The sequence below is a fragment of the Cololabis saira genome, chromosome 15, assembly GCF_033807715.1.
Source record: "Cololabis saira isolate AMF1-May2022 chromosome 15, fColSai1.1, whole genome shotgun sequence".
Taxonomy (NCBI): Eukaryota; Metazoa; Chordata; class Actinopteri; order Beloniformes; family Belonidae; genus Cololabis; species Cololabis saira.
Window position 1 is genome coordinate 32,676,623 of NC_084601.1, and position 26,061 is coordinate 32,702,683.

At 40.8% G+C, this 26,061-nt stretch overlaps 1 protein-coding gene across 2 annotated transcripts; it reads right to left on the reverse strand.

Moving 5' to 3' along the window:
- Positions 1 to 5,013: 5,013 nt before the first annotated feature.
- daxx (death-domain associated protein) lies at positions 5,014 to 23,290 on the reverse strand. 2 transcript variants are annotated; one of them, XM_061741396.1, is made up of 11 exons: positions 22,990 to 23,290; positions 18,904 to 19,158; positions 16,322 to 16,765; positions 15,020 to 15,151; positions 14,812 to 14,928; positions 14,461 to 14,692; positions 14,016 to 14,185; positions 12,422 to 12,566; positions 11,670 to 12,213; positions 8,705 to 8,840; positions 5,014 to 6,040 (listed from the first exon to the last, which is right to left on the reverse strand). In XM_061741396.1, the coding sequence occupies exons 2-11, from the start codon at positions 19,117 to 19,119 to the stop codon at positions 5,981 to 5,983; spliced, it is 2,196 nt and encodes a 731-aa protein (XP_061597380.1). In that variant the 5' UTR covers positions 19,120 to 19,158; positions 22,990 to 23,290; the 3' UTR covers positions 5,014 to 5,980. The 2 variants fall into 2 exon arrangements, with proteins under 2 accessions (XP_061597380.1, XP_061597379.1); XM_061741395.1 differs by having other exon boundaries at positions 18,904 to 19,163.
- Positions 23,291 to 26,061: the final 2,771 nt, after the last annotated feature.

Genomic DNA, 26,061 nt, shown 5'->3' on the forward strand with positions numbered 1-26,061 from the left:
ATATATATATATATATATATATATATATATATATATATATATATATATATAGATATACACATTTTTCTAAGGAAGGTGGAACCAAAACAAGAGTGATGCCACCTCTGGTTTAATCCAGCTGATGTTTTATTAACAAAAACAAGAAAAGGCTGCTTGTTTCATCAGATATGATCCAGACGCTATAAGGGCCTAATTTATTTTTATAATGGGAATATTTTAATGCTACCTGGATATTTTTTTCTTATCTAAACCTTTGTTATAGCAGTACTTTGTGGGAGCACAAAAATAAATGTCCCCATTTTAGTGATTGATGACTGATAACAATTTTGAACCAAAAAACACCACATACCATGTTTTACCGTGGGGTGCTTCCTCTTTTTTTAGTTAAAATCTTTAGCTGTGTTTTTTGCCACTTTTTCATTATAGACTAAATTTTCAGTTAGAGCTGAGAGGTGAAAAACAAACTTCTAACCAATTAGATCATCATGGCATGTACAAACGTGACTAAGCAACACAATAACAAACACTCCCTTTCACTGAACTAAGTGTACCCAGCGCAGGTACACAAACAGGTATGTTTAGTCTTAGTTATTGCAAGAAGACAGGGCATGGGCAGGGTAAGTGTCTTCCTGGAAATGGAAGAAGTTTTTGGCCAAATGTCATTGTTCACCACTAGGTGGTGATACAATCTGGTAACAAGTAGTGCAGAGACCTTTCAGGGTCATTATGCAGGTTCAACCTGCAGAGATGAGCTGCAGGTGTGGAGGATAGCTGGAGTCGACATGCACGAAAAAGAGAAAAAGAAGAGACCATGTACAGACTATTAGCTCATTTATTCAACAGCATCCACCCCAGCCTCCTGCCAGACAAGCTGCCGGACACACGGACATCCCTGCCTGGATTCTGGACAACCTCACAGGTGACGCAGTACGTCAGGGTGGACGGCTGCGTATCTCAGAATATTTCCAGTAGCACCAGGGTTGACTCAAGGATCTGACCTCTGACTTCCTGTCTGATACTGGATCCGGCCACCTCCAAAAGCTTTCTGATGACTCCTCCGTAGTCCGCTGCATCAGCAACGATGATGAGGAAGAGTACAGGACTGGTGGGAGCTCTGTTGTGTGGTGCAGCCGGAACAGACTTCAGCTCACCATCAGCAGGACTGAGGAGTTGGTGTTGGACTTCAGGAGGAACCGGCCTGGGCCAGTTACCATCCAGGATGAGGAGGTGGAGATAGTGGACTCCTACAGATACCTTGGGGTCCACACATGAACAATAAACCGGACTGGGTTCATAATACAAACGTCCTCTACAGGAAAAGCCAGAACAGGATGTCCTTCCTGAGGAGACTGAGGTCGTTCGGTGTCTGCAGCGGTATTCTCAAGACTTCTACCAGTCCATGGCGGCAAGGTGGGGCCAAGACTGGTGACGCCAACAGACTGAGGAAAGCCCGTTCTGTGGTGGGACTGGACCTGGACAGGCTAGAGGTGGTGGCTGAGAAGAGGGTGAAGAACAAAATCTGTTAAATCCTGGTCAATCCACCATCATACACACTCTGGGTATAATTGGCCCTTTTTGACTACTTTTGAATTAAGCTCTATGTTTCAACTTAAAAACTGTTTACCTTGCCTTGTTTGACACCACTCTTTTCATCAGATTCTCACCAGCCTGAATTTACAGTTATTTATTTCATTTTGACAAACTGTTTTAACACATTGGAGCTAAAATCACACACAAAATCAGGGTAGGAAAAACTTTGATTGTATTACTATGAAAACATCATGTTTAACGAACCAATTTATACTTCAGAATGAAAATATAAGTTGCACATTTCAAAAACCTATGTTCAAATTTAGAAAACAAGATTAAAAGGCAATATCTCCCATATTTTTTGTGATTTTCAAAACATAATATCAGGTTTCAAAATAAAATGCCACACAAATGATTTGCGCCACAATAAAAATGTCCTGTTCATCATAAGACACATCACGGCCCGACACCTCCAGCGTGTGGTTTGCCTCCTTTCATCCACCTGGATGCAGCCTCTCAAAAGATCTCAACCTCTATTATTCCCACAACTTTCCTCTCTTCCTCAGCAAACAAATACTTTATTTCCATATAATTTTTTGATTGGATGATGTAGTGCACTTTTCCACCAATAGTAAAATAGGGGTCATTATTCTTTTCTTTTTTCTTCTTTTGCTTGCCAGTGATTTCCTGAGAAAGGCCCGTCTCTATTGTTTCTTGCTGCACCAACCGTGATGATAAAATGCAGAAACAAACATGCTGTAGCGTTGCTTTTTCCCTGCTACATCGTTGTGTTTTGGGCACGCCGGGCGTCAGTCGATTCCAAGTGTTCATACAGTAGAGCAGCCTCAGCTAAGATCTACACACAACCGTGTTAATATTATTCACAACAATGTAAGGGGCTGAAAGTCATGGCTAAAATAGGTTCATCGCGGGGGGTACTTGTAATGCCCACATAATTGTTCCAGGGTGGTTAGTGTGAAGTGACACTTGTCTCACACCAGTCTTACGCAGATGTTTTATTAAAAGGTTTTATCAAAAGTAAAAAAAAAAAAAAAAAAAACTGCCTAAAATATGGCTCGATTGTAGACTTGAAGATCTTGTCACAGTTGAGAAAAACCAAACTTTGAATCTATTATTGAATTAACAAATGTAATTACCACAGTGGACAGCCTATTTAAAATTTTACATTTACAATTTTACATCCTAGGTCCAGGTAGTTAACCGCAAGTTGCTATTTTGTGTTAAAGATAAAAAGAAACATCCTGACCTTCAAAGATACAGTCCAATAAAAAGATGTTAGTACAGCCATCTTTTAAAGTAACCTGCTGGAAAGTTCATATTTTTGATATGTTATGTAGCTAACATTTTATTATGCTTTGCTTTAGAAAGAAAGTAATTTTACAAACACAGATTTTGTAATTATCCCTGAAGCAGCTGTATCTTATGCCATAAAGGTATCTTTTTCTTGGTATGTTTTTAATCCAGAAGAATTTTTACAGTTAGAATAGGCATCTATTTAGTCTAAATTACTCTAATGTTTAAATCGTCTTTCATAAACAATTTGGGGACTTTATTATTAAAACTAAAGCCTACTTCAAACCCAATCAGGCCACTTTTAATCCCGATGTGGCCCACATGGACATGCTGGCTGGGATGGTGACTGTGCATCGCCACTCAACTGTGGTCAAAGTGTGACACAAAATTACTAAAAATATACATCAAAAACAATAGAGACTTTTAATGATGCAGAAACACCTGCATGGCAAACGGTTGGAGACACAAATTCAAAATCACACACCTAATCTGTGGTTCCCTTCATCCTCTTTAAGTCCAGTTGGAGGCTTTCTCACATCTATTGATCATGATCCAATCGTTTCACATCCAACCACCTCACTTGTCCTCTCTCACATTAATACCAGCCAGACTGCAGATGTTGACATCTGCTACCATTACTGACATGAAAAACATGAATTCAAAGCTGACTTGTGCTTTAACATGCAAACTCTTAATCCAGCATTCCTAGCAGGATTGTAACTTTGAGCTTTGCAAACGTCATGCTGATTCTGCATCACCATAAACTGAGAAAAGTTAAGATAAACATGAACGTGGTTGTGTTTCATGAGTTTCTCTTCAATGTCTCGTTCCAACTCATGTTTTTGTGAATCAGAGGCCTCGATGTTGAGAGGACTGCATCATTTTCAACATGGTGTAGATGTTGATCAGGACAGCAGACTGTTTCAAACATAACATGTTAGATAAACCTCAAATATCTCGACAGACCTGAATATAAGCAACATGCACCATCTAGTAAGCTCGTGCTTTAGCTCAACAATGCCGACTGACTGAATTCTTTTCTTTATTACAGTATAAAAGCGCATCAGAATGTCACACTCCACCGCTCCCGGGAGTGACAGCGCCTGTGGTCAGCTGTTTTTCAGGTGATATATTACGTAACTTAAAAACAAAAACAAATACAGTACGGGGTTTAGATCAGACAAATATTCTAACTTCTGGACTGAAAAAAAGAAAAAAGAAAAGTTGTGGTTGATCGAATAACCACCAGGGTGCATGTCCACCGACCTGAGTCAAACCTTGGTTGACATAAGGCAGGCACGTTCTAGCCGGAGGGTTTTAGTTCCACCCGTCTTATGTCGATCATAGTTGTCCTTGGCTAATCCCTTCGGCTGATTCAGATGGAGGAGCTGCTGTTATAACAGTTATGGAGGACAAAACTGCTCAGTTTGGACATTTTAACATGAAGATCAATGATGAAGACCGACTTATTTCTGGGGCCAGTTAGAGGAACTACAGTTTCCTATTTTCACTTTACGTATTCTTGTAAAAGTCCAATACCAAATCAGGGACAGCGAGGCAGTTCTGTAACAAAATCATTTATTTTCATACGAAAATGAAACAAAAGAAAATCCACAGTGAACGATGGATCAATTCTCTGCATAAATGAACCCAAACTGTTGCAAACTTCACTACACTGAAAGTCTAGATTTCAATAACTCTAAAAAGAGCTTTTTTCCCCAAAATATCATTTTACCCACGAGGTAAAATGTTTAAGAAAAAAAAAGGGTGTCAGGAGGGAGAAGAAAAAAAAAAGAAGGAAATATGAGGATTAAAGAAATGACTAACAACACCTGAGGAGAAAGACGTCCGCCACCTTAACAGTGCTGTTTAACACCATTTGGCACACAGCTCAGTTTTAACAAAATAATGAGGGGGGAAAAAAAACAAAAAAAACTCTTATTCTATAAAATCTAAACAGCAGAAACAGGAAATTGAGCAGCTTAAAGATGAATCTATCTGCCAGAATGAAACAGCTCTTCTTGAAATGTTGGTAAAAATGACATTCGGGACGTTTTTGGGAAGTTAATAAACAAGCTCAAACAAAGTCAGAACGCCGGACTCCCCCCCACTGCTCTGATTTTCTTTTTTTGTCTTGATTCCCTGAAAGCAAAAGCGACTTGACATTAGTTCTGTATAAAAATTTAATTTCCATTTTTTGAAGAACAAAAATAAAAACAAATACAACAACTTGATGGAAAACAAAAAAAGAACAATGGCAAGAACAGTCCAGTAGTTCCTGTCTTTTTGTGTGTTTGTTCGGCTATTCAATGATGCTGTGGCCACAGAACAAGGCAGGTCATTTTATTTCACACCAGGAAATATGTTGTGATGGGAAAATAAAAATAGAAGAATGTTATAAATGTTTACCATTATCTCGTCTGCAGGCACCACACGTCTAACATAACAGCACAAACCACCCTGTCGCTGACTCTCGCAACACCATAAACATCCTAAACAAGTAAAACGGCATCTTTAAATTCCTTTTAACAGCCCAAACCTCCCTCTGCTATACGGAAGAAAGATTCGGTTGATATAAAAATGTAAACAGTGGCGGTTCTGACGTGGCCCGGCCCGTCAAACGTGAGTGAGGGCGGCACGTTGGGCTGCACCGTTCATGTCGTCAGGCACTCGTTCCCTCCCAAAGCAACCAGAGTTCAGGGTTCAAGTCATGTGCAGTGAAGAAAAAAAAAAACATACTTAATGCAATGACTACAGATGTAAAGTCTGAAGCATTAGTGGCGTGGGTGCTGCTTGTAGCAGTGGATCGTTTTGAATCAGCGCCGATGCCGGGCAGCGCTCCGGTTCATGGACAGAAACTGTGGAGTGAGGCTGGCGCAACAGACGTGTCCTGCCAAGGCCACATCATCCTGTTTGAGCTCAGTAAATACCCACTCTGTGTAAAAAGACGACTTGATCTTTTCCATTTCCACAGAATTTATACGAAGACTTTCACAGCTCTAAATAGAAGGAATAAAAAATATATACTGTTCCTCTTTCCCACAGCGATGGCCTTTGGAATCACCTGTTTTCCAGAGGTTGGGCTCAGAGTGCAAACAGAAAGTGAGCGAATCCATGAAAGCTCAATCGATACGTGTCACTCTGAGTCTGACAGGACGATGATCTCGTCCGGGTCACACTGAGTCGCCGCGTCGATCTGGAAACACAGACCCACACGGTCACAGGGCAATCACAACTTACTCTCTTACTCTTACTGCATTTATTAATTCTCTAAATTAGGTTTTAGTACATTTTTTCAGTTTTTTTAAACTCAGGAAACATTTTCTCAGCCGTCACCGTTGAAATAATTTAGCGGACATAATTTTCAGTGCAAAAATATTTAAAATCCATTAATCAATACGGGCAACTTGAGACCCCCAAAGCATCGCCTGAGGGGGGCGGGGATGAAAACAGACCTGGACGTGATCGGTCTCACCTCAAAACCTGAACAGAAGAAGAGATGAAGAGTTCACCACTCAACAAGGCTTTCATAGAATCAGAGACTTAGAGTAGGCCTGGGACGATAATCAATAAATCAATTAATCGCACGATAAATGAAAATGGACTCGATAATTTTTCCGGCCTCGATAAATGGCCATATGCACGCATATTTGTTTTCTTCGTCTCCGGCCTCCAAACACACTGGATGACAAGAGGGCTCACTCTGTGCATCGGTCTTAGCACCTGGGCGCGTTTGTTCCTTAGCGGAAAAAAATGAACCGAGTGAACCATCTTGTCAATCATTCAGACTCTTTGTATCTGTGGGGGGAGGCGGAGCCTCGGGTTGAACTGAGGGAATCTTTGTTAGTTTCTTTTCCTCCGCTTAGTAATATGCTTAAATTCAGCGGGTTGTCTCGTCTGATCTGAGGTCGTAGGCGAAAAAGGAGAGCGCGGGTGGAGAGGAGAGGAGAGGGGCGGTGGCGGCCCGGAGGCCGGCCGTCTCTCTCCCTCCAGCCCGCGGCTCAGTGCTCGGGTGATTGCCGGGCACGCCGGCGCGGCAATCTGCACTTGGGGGCACGAAGGCTCGAACCCTCCGTTTGCTTGTTTTATTTGTTTTGCATATTTAAAAGTTCTCCAATGTCAAATAAAGGTTTAATTATTACATTTGAAAGGGTGTACTTGCATTATTATGATATATTAACATTACATAAGTGCTTATTTTGGTCTCGACAATAATATTGTTTATCGTCAATTTGTGGGACAATATATGTTCCAGCAAAATTTGTTATCGTCCCAGGCCTAACTTAGAGGACAAATTTACATTAAAAGTGGTGATATACTTGTTCAAGAGTGATTATATAGTTATAAAAGCAAGAGTTTGTGGATTTTGTGGCAGCTGCAGACCGGAGGATAAACCTGAATCTGAGTGTTTATAGATTTAACAGTCACAAAATACACATAAGGAATGTCAGTCTGACATTTACTGTTCCCCTTGTGGTCTGATTCTGCTTCAGCTTCATCACAGTCTTCCAGGTCTTCATACCTCCGCTCTGCAGCCGCAACAGAGTCCACCAACTCTTGTTTTTAATCCCCACAAGTATAATAAGTATATAGTATATAGTCACTTTAGCTGTAAAATGCCCTCAAACTTTCTCCTTGATTTTCTGAAAGCCATGTTGACTGGTGAACTTGTATTTTTAAGTTGAGATGGAAACGCCTCGGTCTGCTAACCCTGTTGTGCCGTCCCCTCACGTGATGTTTCGTGGTTCTCGGGTTGCCAAAACAGTAAAACAAATAATCAGATAAAATTATGTATACTATTTCAGCAAAGCAGAACAGCACAAGACTCATGTAACTGTTACAGACATTTTAAGATTTTATTTTCTTAATATTCAACCCTCATCTGTTATGCAGAGATAAAACTGTAATGTCATCCACAGCAGAGAATGAAATACAATGAAGATGGTGGAGGAAAACACGGCTAGTAAATAAAACATCACTTTTTTTTGTCTCCTACAGAGAAAGTCGTGTATAACTCGACTCTGCAGGAGCTGGGGTTCTTATCAGCTCCGGCCCAGACCAGCAAGGGCGTAAACATGCCCCGCTGGGATGGAGGTGATAATGTTCTCTGAAGGTGTGACGCTCAGACTGAAATGCTTTACGTGGATGTTCAGAGGCACGATTCAGTTTTCTACCTGAAGATGCAACAATCTTGGTAAATTGTAGCATCCGTTCAGTCTCAAACAACTGGCTGTCACTACAGTCATGATGGTTTAACCAGCTTGAGTTAGAAAGTGCACATTCAGGCTCATTTTAGTGCAATGATTGCTCTAAAGTGTTGTTTGTTTTTAGATTTTGAAAAACAGAACACATTATTTGGGTCAACACAGTTCTTTATCTGGATTTAAATATAAAACTGCACCACTGACAAGACAACGTCTTACAAGGGGGAGGAAAAAAACCACATTGTTCCTCTTTTTTGATTCTGGTACAAGTGTTTTGGACGACTGCTGGAGAACAAAATCCGTGTTAAAAAAATCTTTTCAATTTTTTTTTTTTTAATTTATGGGTTTGTTATTAAATATGTATATTTTGGAGTGAATACAAATGTTGTATGCAGCTGAAAAAGGGAAAAAGAAAGAAGAAAATGTATGTGGTGTATTGTTGTTGAAAACTAAATAAAAATTAAGTTCCAAAAAAAAAAAAAAAATCTTTTCTACGCAGCTTTAACTTTTTCAGATCTATTCAAAGAAAACGAAAAGATTGTGTCCATACAGTAACTTCAGAGGCAAGTTTCTATCTGAAGCTCTGCGATCATTCTGTTATTAATTTTCCCTCTACATCCTGTATTTTCATTCGACGGGTCTCCACGTGTCTCTACCTTGTTCTTCTTGGGGGGCGGCGTCGACTGCGAACTGCTCACCAGCTCCTGAACCGGAGAATCTGCTCGCGTGGACTCGGCGGTTGGTGAAGAATTGTAGCTCACCACTTCCATATCCAGGGGAATATCTATGTCGCTGAGGAGGAGGAACAGGAACAATTAGCACAACAGCAAAAAGCCTGAGAGAAGCTTATGTTATCTTCCTAATAAATGAATCCAGAGGGGCCGTGTACTTTTCGGGCCATCCGTTTTTTGTTTTGAAATGACAAAATAAAAATAGAGAAATAATCCAAAATATTTCGTTTCCCATCCATTGTTTTGATAATAAAAAACGGAAAACGGATCGTTATCCATTATCCGTTATCCGATTTCGTTGATGTGTTTGAAAATCAAAATTGGGAATTAAAGCAGGGTCAGTGTATCTTTTGGTCATTGGATTTTTCCATCATGAGTGGGAATCAAAAAACAAAAAACGATTGGTTTATTTGATTTTCCTTTTAAAACAAAAAACAAATATTGAATTACACTGCATTTTTTCTTTTTCTGTGTTAATATGATTTAACAAAGATTCAAAATACGCTTTTATTTTCGTTTTCTATTTCATATAAGAAAAATGAAATTACTAGTCAACAGGAACGAAAAAACGAACCAAAAACAACCGTTTATTCATATTCAGTGCAGTGTTTGGCGGGTGTGCTTGTGAGAACTGGGGTCCCTGGAGGTCCTGGAGAGCACAAGTCCCCGTACCGGGACGTGGTCCCGGTCTTGGCCGGGTGCAGTGCAGCGTTTCGCGGACTGGGTGTGAGTGTCTGGGGTCTCTGGGTGCCTGGGTCCTGGTCCCGGGACTCGTGGGTCCCTGGGTCGGGTCCCGGGACTCGTGGGTCCCTGGGTCGGGTCCCGGGACTCGTGGGTCCCTGGGTCCTGGCCCCGGGACTCGTGGGTCCCTGGGTCCTGGTCCCGGGACTCGTGGGTCCCTGGGTCCTGGCCACTTTCGCCCGATTTTCAGACACTTTGGCCGGCTTTCGGCTTCCTTCGGGCCCGCCTCTGCGGCGCTGCTCCCCCCGACCACCGGGGGGCCGGCAGCGCCTCCCTCTCGGTAGCGAGACCGAGTCGACCCGTCCGCCCCAGGTGTCCCCCCACGGAGCCCCGCCGGCGCCGGGCAGGCCGACCTCCGACGTCGGCTGCTGCTCTGGCGGTGGTGTTAGTCCTCCGGGAAAAACAATGTTTCTCAAACCCTACCACGCCGCAGACGGCTGAACCGGGCCCTGGATTGCCGGTCACCCCCAGCCCGAGCGGACCCACGCGCCCGCCCAGAAAACGGTGCGTCGGGGCGGGGCGAGGTTCCGGCCGCTCCCGAGGTCTCCCCGCACGGGGCTGCCGAGACCCGAGTCCCGTTGCTGGTGGATCGGAGGTCGGCCTGCCCGGCGGCGGCGGGGCTCCGTGGGGGGACACCTGGGGCGGACGGGTCGACTCGGTCTCGCTACCGAGAGGGAGGCGCTGCGAAGCCCCCGGCGGTCGGGGGGAGCAGCGCCGCAGAGGCGGGCCCGAAGGAAGCTGAAAGCCGGCCAAAGTGTCTGAAAATCGGGCGAAAGTGGCCAGGACCCAGGGACCCACGAGTCCCGGGACCAGGACCCAGGGACCCACGAGTCCCGGGACCAGGACCCAGGGACCCACGAGTCCCGGGACCAGGACCCAGGGACCCACGAGTCCCGGGACCCGACCCAGGGACCCACGAGTCCCGGGACCCGACCCAGGGACCCACGAGTCCCGGGACCAGGACCCAGGGACCCACGAGTCCCGGGACCCGACCCAGGGACCCACGAGTCCCGGGACCCGACCCAGGGACCCACGAGTCCCGGGACCAGGACCAGGACCCAGGCACCCAGAGACCCCAGACACTCACACCCAGCCCGCGAAACGCTGCACTGCACCCGGCCAAGACCGGGACCACGTCCCGGTACGGGGGGTAGGCTACTTGGGCGTTCCCTTTGCCTCCTGGACCTCCAGGGACCCCAGTTCTCACAAGCACACCGGCCAAACACTGCACTGATCCCGGCCAGGACCGGGGACAGCTCCCGGTACGGGGACATTGGCTCTCCAGGACCTCCAGGGACCCCAGGACACTCACAGACAGCCCGCCAAACACTGCAGCTCGCCGGGGACACCTCGCGCTACGGGGACATTGGCTCTCCAGGACCTCCAGGGACCCCAGTTCTCACAAGCACACCGCCAAACACTGCACTGAATATGAATAAACGGTTGTTTTTGGTTCGTTTTTTCGTTCCTGTTGACTAGTAATTTCATTTTTCTTATATGAAATAGAAAACGAAAATAAAAGCGTATTTTGAATCTTTGTTAAATCATATTAACACAGAAAAAGAAAAAATGCAGTGTAATTCAATATTTGTTTTTTGTTTTAAAAGGAAAATCAAATAAACCAATCGTTTTTTGTTTTTTGATTCCCACTCATGATGGAAAAATCCAATGACCAAAAGATACACGGACCAAACATGAGTTTAATCTGTAATCTTTCTTCACTCCGTCATGAAACTGCAGTGATGTTGTGACAGTCCGTTCAGCTGCAGCGTCCAAAAAAAAGCTGCGTCCAATCAATAACATAAACTGAACTCCAACATACTGCCCCCCCGTTGGAAACGAATAGGAAATAGAGAAGAGTTTTCCACTCGCTGGTTTAATTCCCAATTTCGATTTTCAAACACATCAATGAAATCGGATAACGGATCGATCCGTTTTCCGTTTTTTATTATCAGAACAAAAGCTGGGAAACGGATTATTTCTCTATTTTTATTTTGTCATTTCGAAACAAAAAACGGATGGCCGCAAAGTACACGGACCCCAGAATCTGACAGACTTATTAAAGCCAACCCGTTTGTTGGATATCGTGTTAAGGGTTGTATTATTATTCTTTCCTCCATGCGCTCGTCATCTCTAACGCAGCTCTTACCCGTCATGGAGGATTATGTGCTTCGTTTTCTTGACCTTCTCTGACGTATCTACCCGCTTCCTTTTCTGGCTCCTCGTCGTTCTGGGGCTCGGAGGCGGCGACGTGCCATTGGTTTCGCATTTTTCCACAGTGATGGTTTGCTGCACGAGTAAAGGCTCGTCACCGGCTGCTTCTGTGGAGGCGTCCCTCGTGTTGTCCGAGGGTTTGTTGGTTCTTACGACAACAACTGACAGTTGATTGGAGGAGTCCACAGGCTCCTGTAATTCCCCGTTACTGTTAGACAGCGGCTGCAGGTCGTCAGCCTGCATGGCTTCTGATTGGCTGGGGCTGTCCCTTGGGGACGGGATGTCGGACATGGGAGAGATCTGGGACTTTGTTTCATCAGAGACGGGACTTCCACTTGTGACCAGTTCCTCTTCATCCTTCCCGCTTCCCTCTTCACCTGCAGAAACATCTCCCATCTGGTCATAAGTCTGATCCTCCTTGTTGCCGCCTTCACACGCCTGCTCTGCCTCGTTACCATCGTCTTCCTCGTTCTCATCGTCTACGGGAGGGACATTTAGACGACAGATAACACCTCTCTGTTACTGCAACTTTAATTAATCAGCAAGTCCAGTCAAGTTAAAGTTAGTTAAGTAGCAGCTGCAATCTCACAGCTACCGTTTCAAATTCTTAACAATTTTCAACAAAACAAATCTAACCTTATTTTTCTTTTTTAATGTTTTTAAATAAAGAAAAACCTGCCGTCTCACCTGGTCCATCCTGCTGAGTGCTGGCCTGAATCTCTTCCTCAATGTCTGGATCTGATGATTCGTCATCCTCCTCATCTTCATCGTCCTCCTCGTCTTCGACTCCATTTGCCTCTTTTGTCTCTGCTACCTTTTCTGATTTCTGCCCCTGGAAGTTGGAAGTTGGAATCAGGAGATTAGCAGCAGTCAGAAGTCTGGACACACTTTTTCATTCAATGGTTTTTCTCGCTTTCACATTGTTGGTTTATGCTGATACATCAGGAATTATGGAGTAAGAACATGTTGGCTGCTTTGCATCCACTCTGCAGTCCAACTAATCACCAACTCATCTCCAACTTCATGTAACTGATTATGGGGCCCATCTCATCTGAGGCAGGTCTCCTCCGGGCTTTGTAAGGGCTGCTTGACCAAGAAGGAGAGGGATGGTTTGTTTGAGGTCACCGTCCTGTTGAAAATCCAACGATGGTTCAGCGAATCACAAACCACATCGCGGCTGCAGAGTGATGTGGCAGCCATGCTGGTGAAGTGGAACTGGGATTTTAACTAAATCAGCAACAAACCCCTGCTCTGTGCTCGACGATGGAGACCTCACATGTTGAAACCGTCCACTTCCCTTTTCTCACAGTATACTATTGAAAAACTCAAATTTGGACAGATTTCCCCTGGTCTAAGTCTATTTCTTGTGTTTCGTTGCTGAAGCGGTTGTCCTATTCCTGTTGTTCTTCATCAGTCTTAAAGTAATGATGGACTCGTCGTTTCTTTTTACTTAATTAAAGGGGACCTATTATGAAAAACACATTTTCTCTTGCTTTAACATATATAAAGTGGTCTCCCCTCAGCCTGCCAACTCAGAGGAGGAAAGCAACCAAATTCTGCAGTGTCTGTACAGCCGCCCGGATGAGCCATCCAGTGTGATGTGGCTTCTACGAGCCGTTCAGATTCTGCTCCCGTCGTTACGTGATGACGGGCGCGATGCGTGAAACCAAGCCCACAACTAACTCTGGCCGGAACAACAACAACTAACTCCGCCGGCCGGAGCTTCCGCCATTTTTTTGTAGCGGTGTATTGCGTCATTCAGGCAGCCAATCAGCACAGAGCCTCATTATCATAGCCCCGCCCACTCAGAATCCCACATAGATAACGAGGTTAGAGAATGGGAAGATAAAGACATGGCTCAGAGGCTGAATTTCTAATTTATTTAGCAAAAACAATCAAAAGCTTGTTTTTAAAATATTCAAAGCCTGTTTAAAATAGGTATTAGATGCCATAATAGGTCTCCTTTAAGTGGTTCTTGTCAGATGATGGTCTCAAACACATCAAGAACGCAAGAAATTGACAAGCAACTCTTGTCAAATAAAAACCTTTCCAGGTGACCGCCTCATGAACTAACAGAGAATGGTGAGGATGTGCAAAGCTGTCAAGTGTTAAACTGTAAATGTTTCATATGTTGTTACAAAGGTGTCCCTTTATAGGATGGATGACTTCAGTTTTAATCTACAATGTAGAAAAATAAAGACGGAACCATTAAATGAAAAGGTGTCTTGATACAAGAACTTCCAATGGTTTTGACAAACAATGTAAGAATTAGCTGCTTCACCTCCTTGTCCTTGGTGTCTTTATCCAGCCGTTTGCGCCTCTCTTGCTCCTCGGTGTCCTCTTGTCTGCCAGAAAATTTGGTGATGACCTCCTCCAGACGGGTTATGGCCAATTCTCTGTTTGACCGCAGCTTCTTCGTCAGCGTGAGGTCCGACAGAGCCGGGTCTGTGGCTTTACGGGCAGGTGAAGAAAAGAGGAGATTCAACAGGATGTGAGGACTTAAGAAAATGCTGAAATAAGTATATAGAGAGTGAGAAAAGTTGTCTGTTTGCCTTTTTTAAAACCGTTTAAACACAATCAACTCTTCTAATTACCTATTAAAATGCTACAGAATGATCTTCTTAGAGCGAGTATTGACAATAGCTATTGGTGACTGATGGATCCGACACCCTATAAAGGGTGCTGTTGTCATGTTTACAAGTAATCCACACTGCTACAAGTCTCACCAGGCTTGTAGCTGTCTGTCATATGCGAGCCGAAGTTGTACACCAGGTCCAGGTGACGTCGCTCCTGCATGCGGCTCCCCGTTTCTCTGAAGGCCTCCTGAGCGAGCTGGATCATCTGCTTTCTGGTCAAACACAATTTGTGGCGCTCATTGGCACGCAACACCTGCTGGAGGATGTCCTGATAGTCTGGAGGGTTCCTGTGTGCCTCCGGACTGTTGATGAAACGCTCGATCTGAGAGCAGGGAAGGGGTGGGTAGGGGTTTGAACCATCAAGAGGAAAGACGTGTCACAAAGGCGTGCTGCGCTCCAGAACATTTCTGGAGTAACTTGAAGCGAAACCTGTCAGCTCACCTTCCTGTTGATCTCAGGGTAACGGGTTCCACGGTAGACGATTTTCTGCTCAATCACTCGACCCGTTAGTGTGTTGCAGCCCTTCATTTCACACAGCTTTTCATAAATCTTCATCATCTGGTAAAGGAGGAAGAGTGGGCACATGTCACACGTTGTGAAGTTTAAAAGACAATATAAATAAGCTCCATCCATCAGAAGGTAGCCTCACCTTCCGTTTCAGCTTGTGCTCCTGGATGTATGTAGAGTCTTCAGCTCCCAGCTCGTCCAAACTCAGCTCGGCCTCCTGCAGACGGGAGATCTCGTCATTGTAGACCTTTAGTAAGTTCTCCAGGTAGGCGATCTGAGAAACATTCAGAAAAGACACAGTCAATGATGTTTCTCAGGAGAGAAATCCACCCTAAATAAACATTCTTTCAGGTGATTTTATTCAGTTTCACGAACACGGCACTTAATAAGCACTAGGGGTGTAACAATATATCGTGCTACGAAATTTCCCGATACAAAAACGTCATGAAACGTGTCGTGGAGGTGGCAAAGTGTATCGGGATATTGGGTTATTAATATTAATCTATTGTGTTGACTAGTAACGCGCATCAGACCGCGCGTGCCGACCGCGCCTCGACCCGCGGACCAAAATCTTACTCTGCTCAGAAGAAACTAGTACCGTTTGGTGGTCCCGTTTTGAGCTCTGAACTTTTACTTATGTAAGTCTGGTGTAGAGTTAAGCCTTACCTTATTAAATTAAACCTTTTTCGGGTCGTGAGCAGGATAAACACGGGGAAACTAATGTCCGCTCAATAGTGTAGGATTTTAGAACATCAACACAGCAGCTAGTGCCGTACTGTGGCGTATCACTCCGCCCAATCTAAAACAGACTAATCACTACAGATAAACTGACTAGTGTAATTATAGTCCCTGATTTACATCAGAATATAAAGAATATATTTATAAAATAATGAACCCTGAATTACCAAAATAAACTTCTTAACAAAAATAAATCTCCTCTTACATTTATAAGGTGAGCATGAATCAATCTTTTTTATGATGTAAAATTGTATGTATTTATTTACTTTTATTTATTTATTTAATTTTAGTTGTTAAATTTCTGGAAAAGAAAAAAGTCTAATCATACATGAGAGAAACTATTCAGTTTGTGGCTTGTATGAAACTGAAGATGCATAATGCAAACCTGACATTTACTTTTAGTTCAGTTTGTGGAAAATGGTTGGCCTGGCTTTCTCTTTAAAACTTAAACAGTTATAAAGCATTACAAACTGAAACAATAGGGAAACGTACAGTATTGTTTTGTATTTTGTGTCTTTCAAATAAAATATATTTTTTTTCCAGTCATATGTTCCTCATTCAAGGTTGTTAAAAAAATATTGCTATAATATCGTATCGTAATCGTGACCTCAATATCGTGCATCGTACCGTATCGTGAGATTAGTGTATCGTTACACCACTAATAAGCACCAAACAAAGGAAATTATTGCCTACTGTCAACACAAACCTGTTTCCTGGACGCCCTCTTGGCTTTCCTCTCTGCTTCCGCATCCTGCTCTTTACCGTCCTCCTGCAGTCCTGAGGTGGAAGGTTGCTCATCTGCTGCTTGCTTCGATTCATCTCCCTCTTCATCCGTCTTCAGTTTAGTCTTGTCTTTGCTTTTAAACAAAACAGAGGTAGATGGAGAAGAACCTGATGTTGAAGCAGAAGGCGTGACCACGGTGAGGGTCTGCCGCTTCTTGGTGGCGTGCTGCTTGAGCACAGTGCACAGTTCATTGATATAGACGAATGTTTTTGACTGATTGCTCTGAGCGCGAGTCAAACATCGGCCCAGGGTGTTCCTGAACTCCACGGACGACAGGAAGTTGGGACAGGCCTTGCCATGCTTCGTTTCGAGGAAGGTCAGGACCTCTGGGCAGTCCTTGGTGAGAGTTGAGCAATGCTCCACAAACTAGAGGAGAAAAATATGACAAAACAGGATGAGACACTGTTTATACACAAAATTGGTGTAGATGTTTTGTTTCTTTTAAACCTGCATTTTTTGACAAAAGAACAAAGTAGATAATCTGAAGAATGTGCAGATAATTTGGTCCATATCCGTCCTTTTTAATGCACATGTACTCTAGGATGGTAGATCCTCCACTGGACATGGTTTTCACTGTGGTGCATTGAGCAATCGTGATGCAAAATGTAAGCTGCAGAAAGCTTTTTGTTTCCAGGACATTGAGACTGACGGATGAGGCTTCAGGATGTTTTTTATGTTGATGCTGAATTCACATGCAGCACCTTTAATCTTGATCGATATTAACAGCTCTGGGGGGTTTGGTCAGTTAAAGTCTATATTGCCCATCATCCAGAGATATTATCAGAATGTATTCCTTCTGTTCATGCTGAAGTTGCAAATGTAAGTGGATGACTGCGATAGATTTAAGAGAACTGTTGGATGATGACCAGATATACAAATGAAATCAACACTTAAGACAGAGCAGGAGCTTTGTTGTTTCACCAGTCATTGCTGTCATACACTGACCTCTCTAATAAACTTTTAAATCTTTTCCAGACGCCATATCAAAGTCAGTATTTGATTAAAAAAAGATCTCATCTCCTCCTCTAGTTCTTAAATCATTCAGAAATTTTGGGTTGATTTGGTTCCAATTCTCCCCTTCTGACAAACCTGGGTGAAGTCACACCACAGACATTCTTACAGTGTGAAATTTGTTTTTAGAGGTACCAAAAACTAGTTGGGAGAACATTTGAGTGGTGCTGATTTAAAAATGTAAAAACACCACAAACACTATGTGGATTGTTACATTGAATGACACGAGACATGCAGCAGAAGCCTGACAGAGATAAACAGGTACTTCCTTTTAAAGTTTGAGAGGATTTACAAAGCTACACAAATGTAAACACTCAGAAAACTCATACATAAAACTCAAGAAAATAATTAATTGACAAAAAGAGGTAAGTGATCATCTATAACTAGAGAATCCTTGAAATTACAATCAAAAGAGGAATAGTGAAATGTGTTGCAGCAGCTTCAAACTCTGCTTCGCTTATTTATTTTCCTGTAAAAACACAAACTAAGGGCCAGTCCCAATCCCCCCTATCCCTACTTTTCAGCCTTACCCCTAAATTCTGCGTGTTCTCGTGAGGGTAGTGTCCCAATTCCTCTTTGCATATAGGGGTAGTGGGCAAATCGAGGGGTTGGGGGTATGAATCTAGCCCTTCAGAGCGAGGGATTTCAGATGCTGACTCGCTGACTGAGGGCTAGAGAAAATTTCCCAGAATGTTTTACGTCATCATTTTCAGACTGAATCAAACAAAAAAACATGGCGGACATTTCTCATTTTTAGTGAATAAAATCAATATTTTGAGTTAGTTTCAGCATAAAAATACGTTTTGATTACATTTCTAGCGAGAAATATATATTTTACTTTGATAATATTCACTCAGTGAATGTACATAATCACTCGCTTACTCGTGGTTGTGTTGTTTTTTCAGATCTCGCCAGAATAAAGGCTGATTTATGGTTCCGCGTAACACCAACGCAGAGCCTACGGTGTAGGGTACGCGGCGACGCGCACCTTACGGCGCGTTTGATGTGGAACAATAAATTGAGCTGCGGCTCTTCTCATCCCCGAAAACGTCGGAGAAAATTTCTTAACAGGCGTTATTTGGATAAACTGAGCCCAGGTTGGGGATCTTAACGGTTACTTTTACGCCTGAAAAAATATTAAAACTTAATAAATAAAGTGGCATATTAACAGCGCTACAGCTGAACTTAAAACAGCTTTTAGCTCTCGGCTTCCTGATATGGTGTGACGTATGTGCAAACGTAACTACGCAGTCGCTTACGTACCCGAACGTAAACCACGCAGTGACGTAGCAAGTGGTGTCCCAATCCCTAGGGAAGTTTACAAAGCCCTACCCCTCGTGGCTTCATTTTGAGGGTAAAGTGGTAGTGGGTGAGGGCTAGTGGTAGTGAGTAGGGTAAACATTGGGATTGACCCTAACATGAACAGGCTTCAAAAGAAGACGAAACAGGGGAAGATTTTGTACATAATGTAGGAAAACAGAGCCATAGTTTACCTCGCTGAACAACTTCTGATTCTCTGCCTCCAGAACATGGGGGTCTTTCTTTGCTGAGGCAAAAGGAGACCGGGTGATGTGGGTGGCCGCTGGAATCTGACCTTTGAGCGGCGAGACGTTTTTGGCTTGATGCTCAGAGGATGAGGTAGCGGCAGAGCAGGAAGGTTGAGGGTTCCCTTCGTCATCGTCATCAAGGACTATGATTTTATCTGCCATCGAGGCGGGAGCCACCGCTATCCAAAATGTGGACCGTTTCTGCTCTTAGGAAATACAAACAGGGAGAGTATGATCATAATTAAATGTACAGAATATATATTACACATCAATAAGACCAGTCGCCCTGACATCACACATCAAGAAGGTAGTGGAGAGACTGATTTTGGCTCCACAGGTGAGACCAACTCTGGACGCTCTGCAGTGGGGGGGCAGTATCAGACTGCTATCAACATTGGACAATCAGTCCCCAGCAACAGTGCCAGTGATGCCAGCAGGATGGACGGTAGGGCTGGGCGATATATCAAGATTTTAATATATATATATATATATATCGATATATTTTCAAATGCGATATGGTACGAGACAATATTGTTTATATCGATTAAAAAAAAAAAAATTATGATTTTGATATAGCTTATTTTGTGACAAATTGACTTGAATGTTTTATTTGAGATTTGCACAAATGTTTTGTGTCAACCTCAGTGGAAAAGTCTGCCTGTTACTGTCTACATTGTATTAATTGCACAGTGTATTTTAATTTAATTGTTATAAAGGAAAGGGATATTTGTTTTATTTTATTCAAGAAGCATTTTTATTCTATATATGCAGGCATTTTATTTTTTATTTCATTTGTTTTATACATGTTGATATTGTGCAGACCTCTGTTAATAAAGGTACCTGTGTGACATTTGGCACGAGGCTTTGTATTAAAACTGACTGTTTTTTTAAGGGTTTGCCTCAGAAAAAAATGAAGCTAACAGAGATGCTATGCTATAATGCTTTGGGGGAAACCCCAATTATGGCACAGAAAAAATATCGATATATATCGAGTATCGCCATTCAGCTAGAAAATATCGAGATATGACTTTTGGTCCATATCGCCCAGCCCTAATGGACAGACTGATCCGTAAAGCTGGTAACAACAATGACCAGGGACTGGATACGTTTGCTTCAATGGGGGACAGGAGGACACTGAACAAACTGTCATCAACATTGGACAAACCAGTCCTTCCCCCCTTATGACAAACTCCAGAGGCAGCAGAGATATTTCTCCAAAAGAATCATTCATCCCCACAAAGAATGGGTCAGAAAGCCTTTCCTACCATTCTCCAATAACAATTTACAATAATTCTACCTTTCATGACAGATATTCACACTTGCACATGTAAATATGCCCCACCTCATGTTGCCAAAGTTTGTATTCTTCAGGTAAATTAGGACCGATATTTTACTTTATTCTAAATTTCCACTTGTTTCTGTAAATTGATACGTTGCTGAAACACTGTCATTTTTGTTGCGGGATAAATAAAGCACCTACATACCTTTCACACATGCATCAAACCATTAAAATCGTCGATATCTGACAGGCAATGGAAAGAATTCAGTGTCTATTGGTTTAAAAAACTCTTGATTACTTTCACTACCTTTCATTCTTTCACCACAGGTTTATCGGTTTGCATCTTGTAAACTGAAACTCTTGTAAATCTATCCGTCAGTTATCTTCGTCGATCATTTTTAATTTTCTGATTTGAAAATTAATTTTACAAAAGAGTTTGATGGATAGTGTTTACAAAGTTGTAAATATTTTACTGGAATATTAAAGTATTTTATGAAAGTATTTTTTTTCTCCAGTCTAACTGCTTTCTGTTGTTTGTCTTTTGTTTTACTCCAATTGTGTAAAACCTTAGAAAAGGTCAATTTTACAGAAAAAGCCCTAATATATTAAAAAAAAACAACCCACTACTAAAACACATTCAATATATAAAATCAAAAAGGTTCAGGGAAGAAAAAAAATCCTAGAAAGCATCAAAAAAAATAAACAACAAAACCTGTGAATTTTAAGCTCTGCCAAAAAAAGAAGTTGATTACCTTTAGCTGTATTGACTGTTTACTTTTATTTTTAACTAACATTTTTAACTTCATAGCTTTTTTCTTTGTATCTAACAGACCTCGACACTTTCTCGTCATAATTATCTACACTAAAACGCCTTTCTTTGTGCCTGAAAACCTACTAAAAAGTAAAGAAAGTTTACTTCTGAGAGTTTAGTCTGGCCAAAATAAATATAAATTGACAAATAACTAAATAGTTACCTTGACAAATAGTCCTTATGAAATTCATTTTATTCCACTTTTGCAGAATAATTAATTATTGTTTAATAATATACACATGGGGAAATAGGCCCAGAATATTTAAGGAAAGCTTTAGATCATATAAATGATTACACTTCTGTTGGCTTTTGAGCTTTGTAAACAAACTATAGACAGATGTTGCACCAATAATAACTTGGAATTGCAGACGCCCTTTTCCAACTTTTGAGCCGGCTGACAGATCCATAGTGTTTTAGAGAGACTTTAAACAATGTATTTTTGCTTAAAAGCAGCTTCTTGAACATTCAAGTAAAACAACATTGTCCAGCACAGTTTGGCTTTACCACAAAATATATGACAAACAACTGCAGATGCTCAATTTCTAGCACTTATTATCCAAACAGACGTCATTAAACCATAACGGATGTGGGCTCAAAGAAACTATCTCACATAATGATAAAAGTCTTACGTTGGTGTAATGTTGTGGGGGTTTTTTGCATTATTTTTATTAACTGAAAGTTGTGCTAGATGCGTTTTTATTTTGGCTCCAGCAAATTTGGCTGTTGACTAATTGACATTATAGTGAATTAGTTTAGTTTAGTTTATTTCGGTCATGACATCACAAAAAAAAAAAAAGAATAAAAATGGCAACAAGAAAACGAATACACTGTTCAAAGAAAACATTACAAAAAATGTCCAATAAACAAATAACATCTAGACCGAAAAAGGTGTAGGCTGAAGTAAAGCTTATTATTTGCCTACCCTCAAAAAGATTAATTAAAGAAATGAAATGAAAGCAAGAAGTAAGAGAAAACACTGACAGTAAAACAAATTGCCTCCATGGGGATAACAAAGATTCCTCAAGAAAAAAAAATAAATAAAACTAAAGGTGCAGTCTACATGTGTAGCCTTTTGACATTTGTCTAATTGCCATATCCAGTTCTTCAATTTTAAGGTCATCCTCCGTATTTTGTACAAAACTCTCAAAACATTCTTATTTCCTCATTCACTTGATTTTGGTTATCAATGCTGGTATTATTAATCAACAGCTTGTGAGTTTTCTTTTTTGTTTATCTGTGTTTTTCCAGACTAAAGAAATAAGAAGTAAGAAATAAGAAGCTCTTGAGAGAATAAATGCCACTTTCCACTAAATTTCCACATAAAGATTATCTAGTTGGTTTTGTAGATCATTCAGTTTGACTTGTTCTTCTTCTGTTAAATCTTATTTGTGACACAAATTGTTAATACTACTAATAATGCCTTACTGTTTTGGTTTTTTTCTCTTTAGAAATGCATTTACTTGTGCTACCTTCATCCTTAAAAATAGAATAGAAGACTTTATTTATCCCCCAGAGGAGAAATTCAGTCGTGCAGCAGCCAAAACACACACACACACTTTATACAAAAAAATTAAAATAGAAATAACCAATAAGTGGTTAAATAATAAAAAGAGCAATATAAAAAGTAGAAAAAGAGTATGTACAAGAGAGAAAAAAATAGTAAACACCAAAAAAAAGAAAAAAAAAATCCAATCAAATCACTAATTAAATATTTGGGAATAGATTAAAAGCTTTTCAAGTGAGCCACAGTGTACTCTGAGGATTTGTAATAAACATTTTTGTTTATTAAGAAGTTGTCAGAATAGTAATCACTAAACACGACAATAATCATAAGATTCAAATTCAAAATATCCACTGATATTGATGGGGATATTTAAAAACACAACAGATTCGATCACATATAACGTTATGCTGCCATTAAATAATATAGTAGTGTACTCACCTCTTATTTATGAACTGTTTGAAGAAACAAAAATGAAAGTAAAGCCTCATAAAAGTACATGACAATGCTATTAGTTAGCTGACGTTAGCATGAGCATCCAGTTCAAACTGAGACTTTCCCTGTAAAAATAAACTCACGTATTATTTTTAAAAGGTGGTGTCGCGTTTCTGTTGTTTAACTAACTAAACACACAAGTTTGCGATATTGTATACAGATCGTAATTGTATCCCTGCGTACTTTGAGCTCATCTAAACAAAGATGACAAACTTAGCGGCGCGATCTGTGTTCTGGACCGAAAATGTACCCGCTAAACTCTGTCCACCATCGAGCCTTGTGATTGGTCAAGGAAAAGATCCAGGAAAAGTAATCTCGTCGCCTATTGGATAACCGGGGATGACGTAGGCGGATGGATTTTCTTCGTTGGATTGTGTCTGCGGTCGGAATCATATTGTAGATCAATTAGCGACTTCTACGGGACAGTTAATATAATACATCCATGGACAGGAGCCTGATCCTTTGGTTACGGTCTTGACGGATGCCAAACTTTATGTACATCAATAATAACATATGAATTAGGTAAAATTAAAAGTCTATTTCTACTGTAGGGGACCTGTTCTTCTCCTTACTTCAATTTTGGTGTGATGATGATGAATTCCGTCACCCTTCAGATTCAGTGACAGAAACAGTTAGGAAATTGCCATTAGCACAAGTAAATGCATTTCTAAAGAAAAAAAAAAAAGAAAACAGCAAGGCTTTATTAGTAGTATTTAACAATGTGTGTCACAAATCAGATTTAACAGAAGAAGGACAAGTTAAAATGCATGATTAACAAAACCAACTAGATAATCTTTATGTGGAAAAAGCGAAAGCGGCATTTATTCTCTCAAGAGGTTCTTATTTCTTACTTCTTATTTCTTTAGTCTGGAAAAACACAGACAAACAAAAAAGAAAATTCACAAGCTGTTGATTGATAATACCAGCGTTGATAACCAAAATCAAGTGGATGAGGAAATAAGAATGTTTTATAGTAATTTGTTTAAGTCAAGGGAGGATTGTGAACAGTTTTTTGAAACTGTGGAAAATAAATTGATGTGAGTTTTGCGGAGAATGACCTTAAAATTGAAGAACTGGATATGGCAATTAGAAGAATGTCAAAAGGGAAGTCTCCAGGGCTTGATGGTCTAACTGTGGAATTTTATGTCTTTTTCTGTGAAGATATCAGAGAATTACTTTATAATGCATTTTTAGAATGTATTTCAACTGGACGCCTGTCTTCTACCATGAAACAGCCCAACAAGGATAGACTTTTACTAGATAATTGGAGGCAGATTACTTTGTTATGCAATGATTACAAATTGCTAGCACATGTGTACTCCAATACCCTACTGTAGATATGGGTTTAACAAATTTAGTTGATGAGTGTCAATCGGCTTTTGTTAAGGGTAGAAACATACATAACAATACTAGACTGATTCTTGATTTGTTAGACTACATTGAAACTGACAGTTATGTGTTGTTTTTTTTTTAATTTTTTCAAGGTGTTTGATACTGTTGAACATTCTTTTTTGTTGAAAGCTCTGCACTTTTTGGTTTTTGGGGTTAATTTCTGTAATATTGTTAAAATGCTATACACTGACATCAGCAGCAGATTTCGCCGAAACTTTTTATACTGGCAACACAACTACTAACATTACTTATTAATAATTCGAAGGATATTCAAGGAGTTAAAATCTTCAGCAAAGAATTTAAGATACACTAAGTCAATTCGCAGATGAGACGTCTATGTTTTTAAAGATAAATCAATGGTGAATGAGGCTCTCAATATCATTTCAATCTTCTCCAAAGCACCCGGTTTATCTCTTATATTAAAAAATGCAAACTTCTCCCTATACATACAAGCTCTGAATCCTCTATTGCTTCAGTTGAAGTTAAATCTGAAATGAAATATCAAGGATTAACAATATCTAAAAATCTAATTAGAAGAGAAGACACTAATAGCTCCAACTGTATACTAGAGAAATCACTCAGCCACTGGTTGACTAGAGACCTTACTATTTTTGGCAGAAGCAATAAATTATAATATCTAAAGCGGAAGGTATTTCCAAACTAATTTATCCTAGCCACTCATTATATATCTCCCCCAAAAATATTAATAAAGCCAACACAGTCATTTTCCAGTTCTTGTGGAGGAATAAAACACATTACATCAAAAGATCCCAGCTCGTTAAGGAGTATGTCAATGGTGGTAATGAAGCTCCAGAATTCGAATCTATGATCGGCACATTTGTCTGTCTATATGTGGCCCTGCGATGGACTGGCGACCTGTCCAGGGTGAACTCCTGCCTCTCCCTGAAAATAGCTGGGATAGGCTCCAGCACACCCCTGTGACCCTGCAAAGGATAAAGCGGGTATAGATAATGGATGGATGGATGGATCGGCAGATTTAGACTGAACTGGATAAAAGCCTGTTTGTCACAATCAAATGTGGTTTCACATCCCAAGATCTTTGTTCAAGAAGATAGGATGTCTAGATTAAGTTTTGAAATGTGATTTTAATGTGAACAGGATCCCCATTAAGTTGTCTAATTTTCACAAATACTTAGTTTTTGGAAAATGGTATTTGCCCACAACTTCTCTCATAATTCAACTTTATGGAAAATAGAGCAATTACAATTAGTAGAAAATCAGTATTTAAAAGTAATTGGTTTGATAAAGGCATTATATATGTAACTGACTTAATGGATAGTAAAGGGATTCTTTTAAGTTATACAGATTTCCAAAAAATATATAATTTCAATTGTTCTCATAGAGAATTCAGCAAAATATGTAGCGTTTTTCCTCTATCATTAATTCACCTAATTCAGAACTTTTTGGTGTATAAAACAGCTTCAAATGTATTACCAAATCTATTAATCGAAGGATGTACTCTGACTGATAAAAACTGTGGTAACAAGTTTATTTGTAATGTTTTTAAATCCAGATTGTTCCAGGATTTTTGCAGAAGGATAATTCGACAAGATTCTTGCATGGTAAATATAAACACACAGACACAAACAAAACGCATTCCAAATT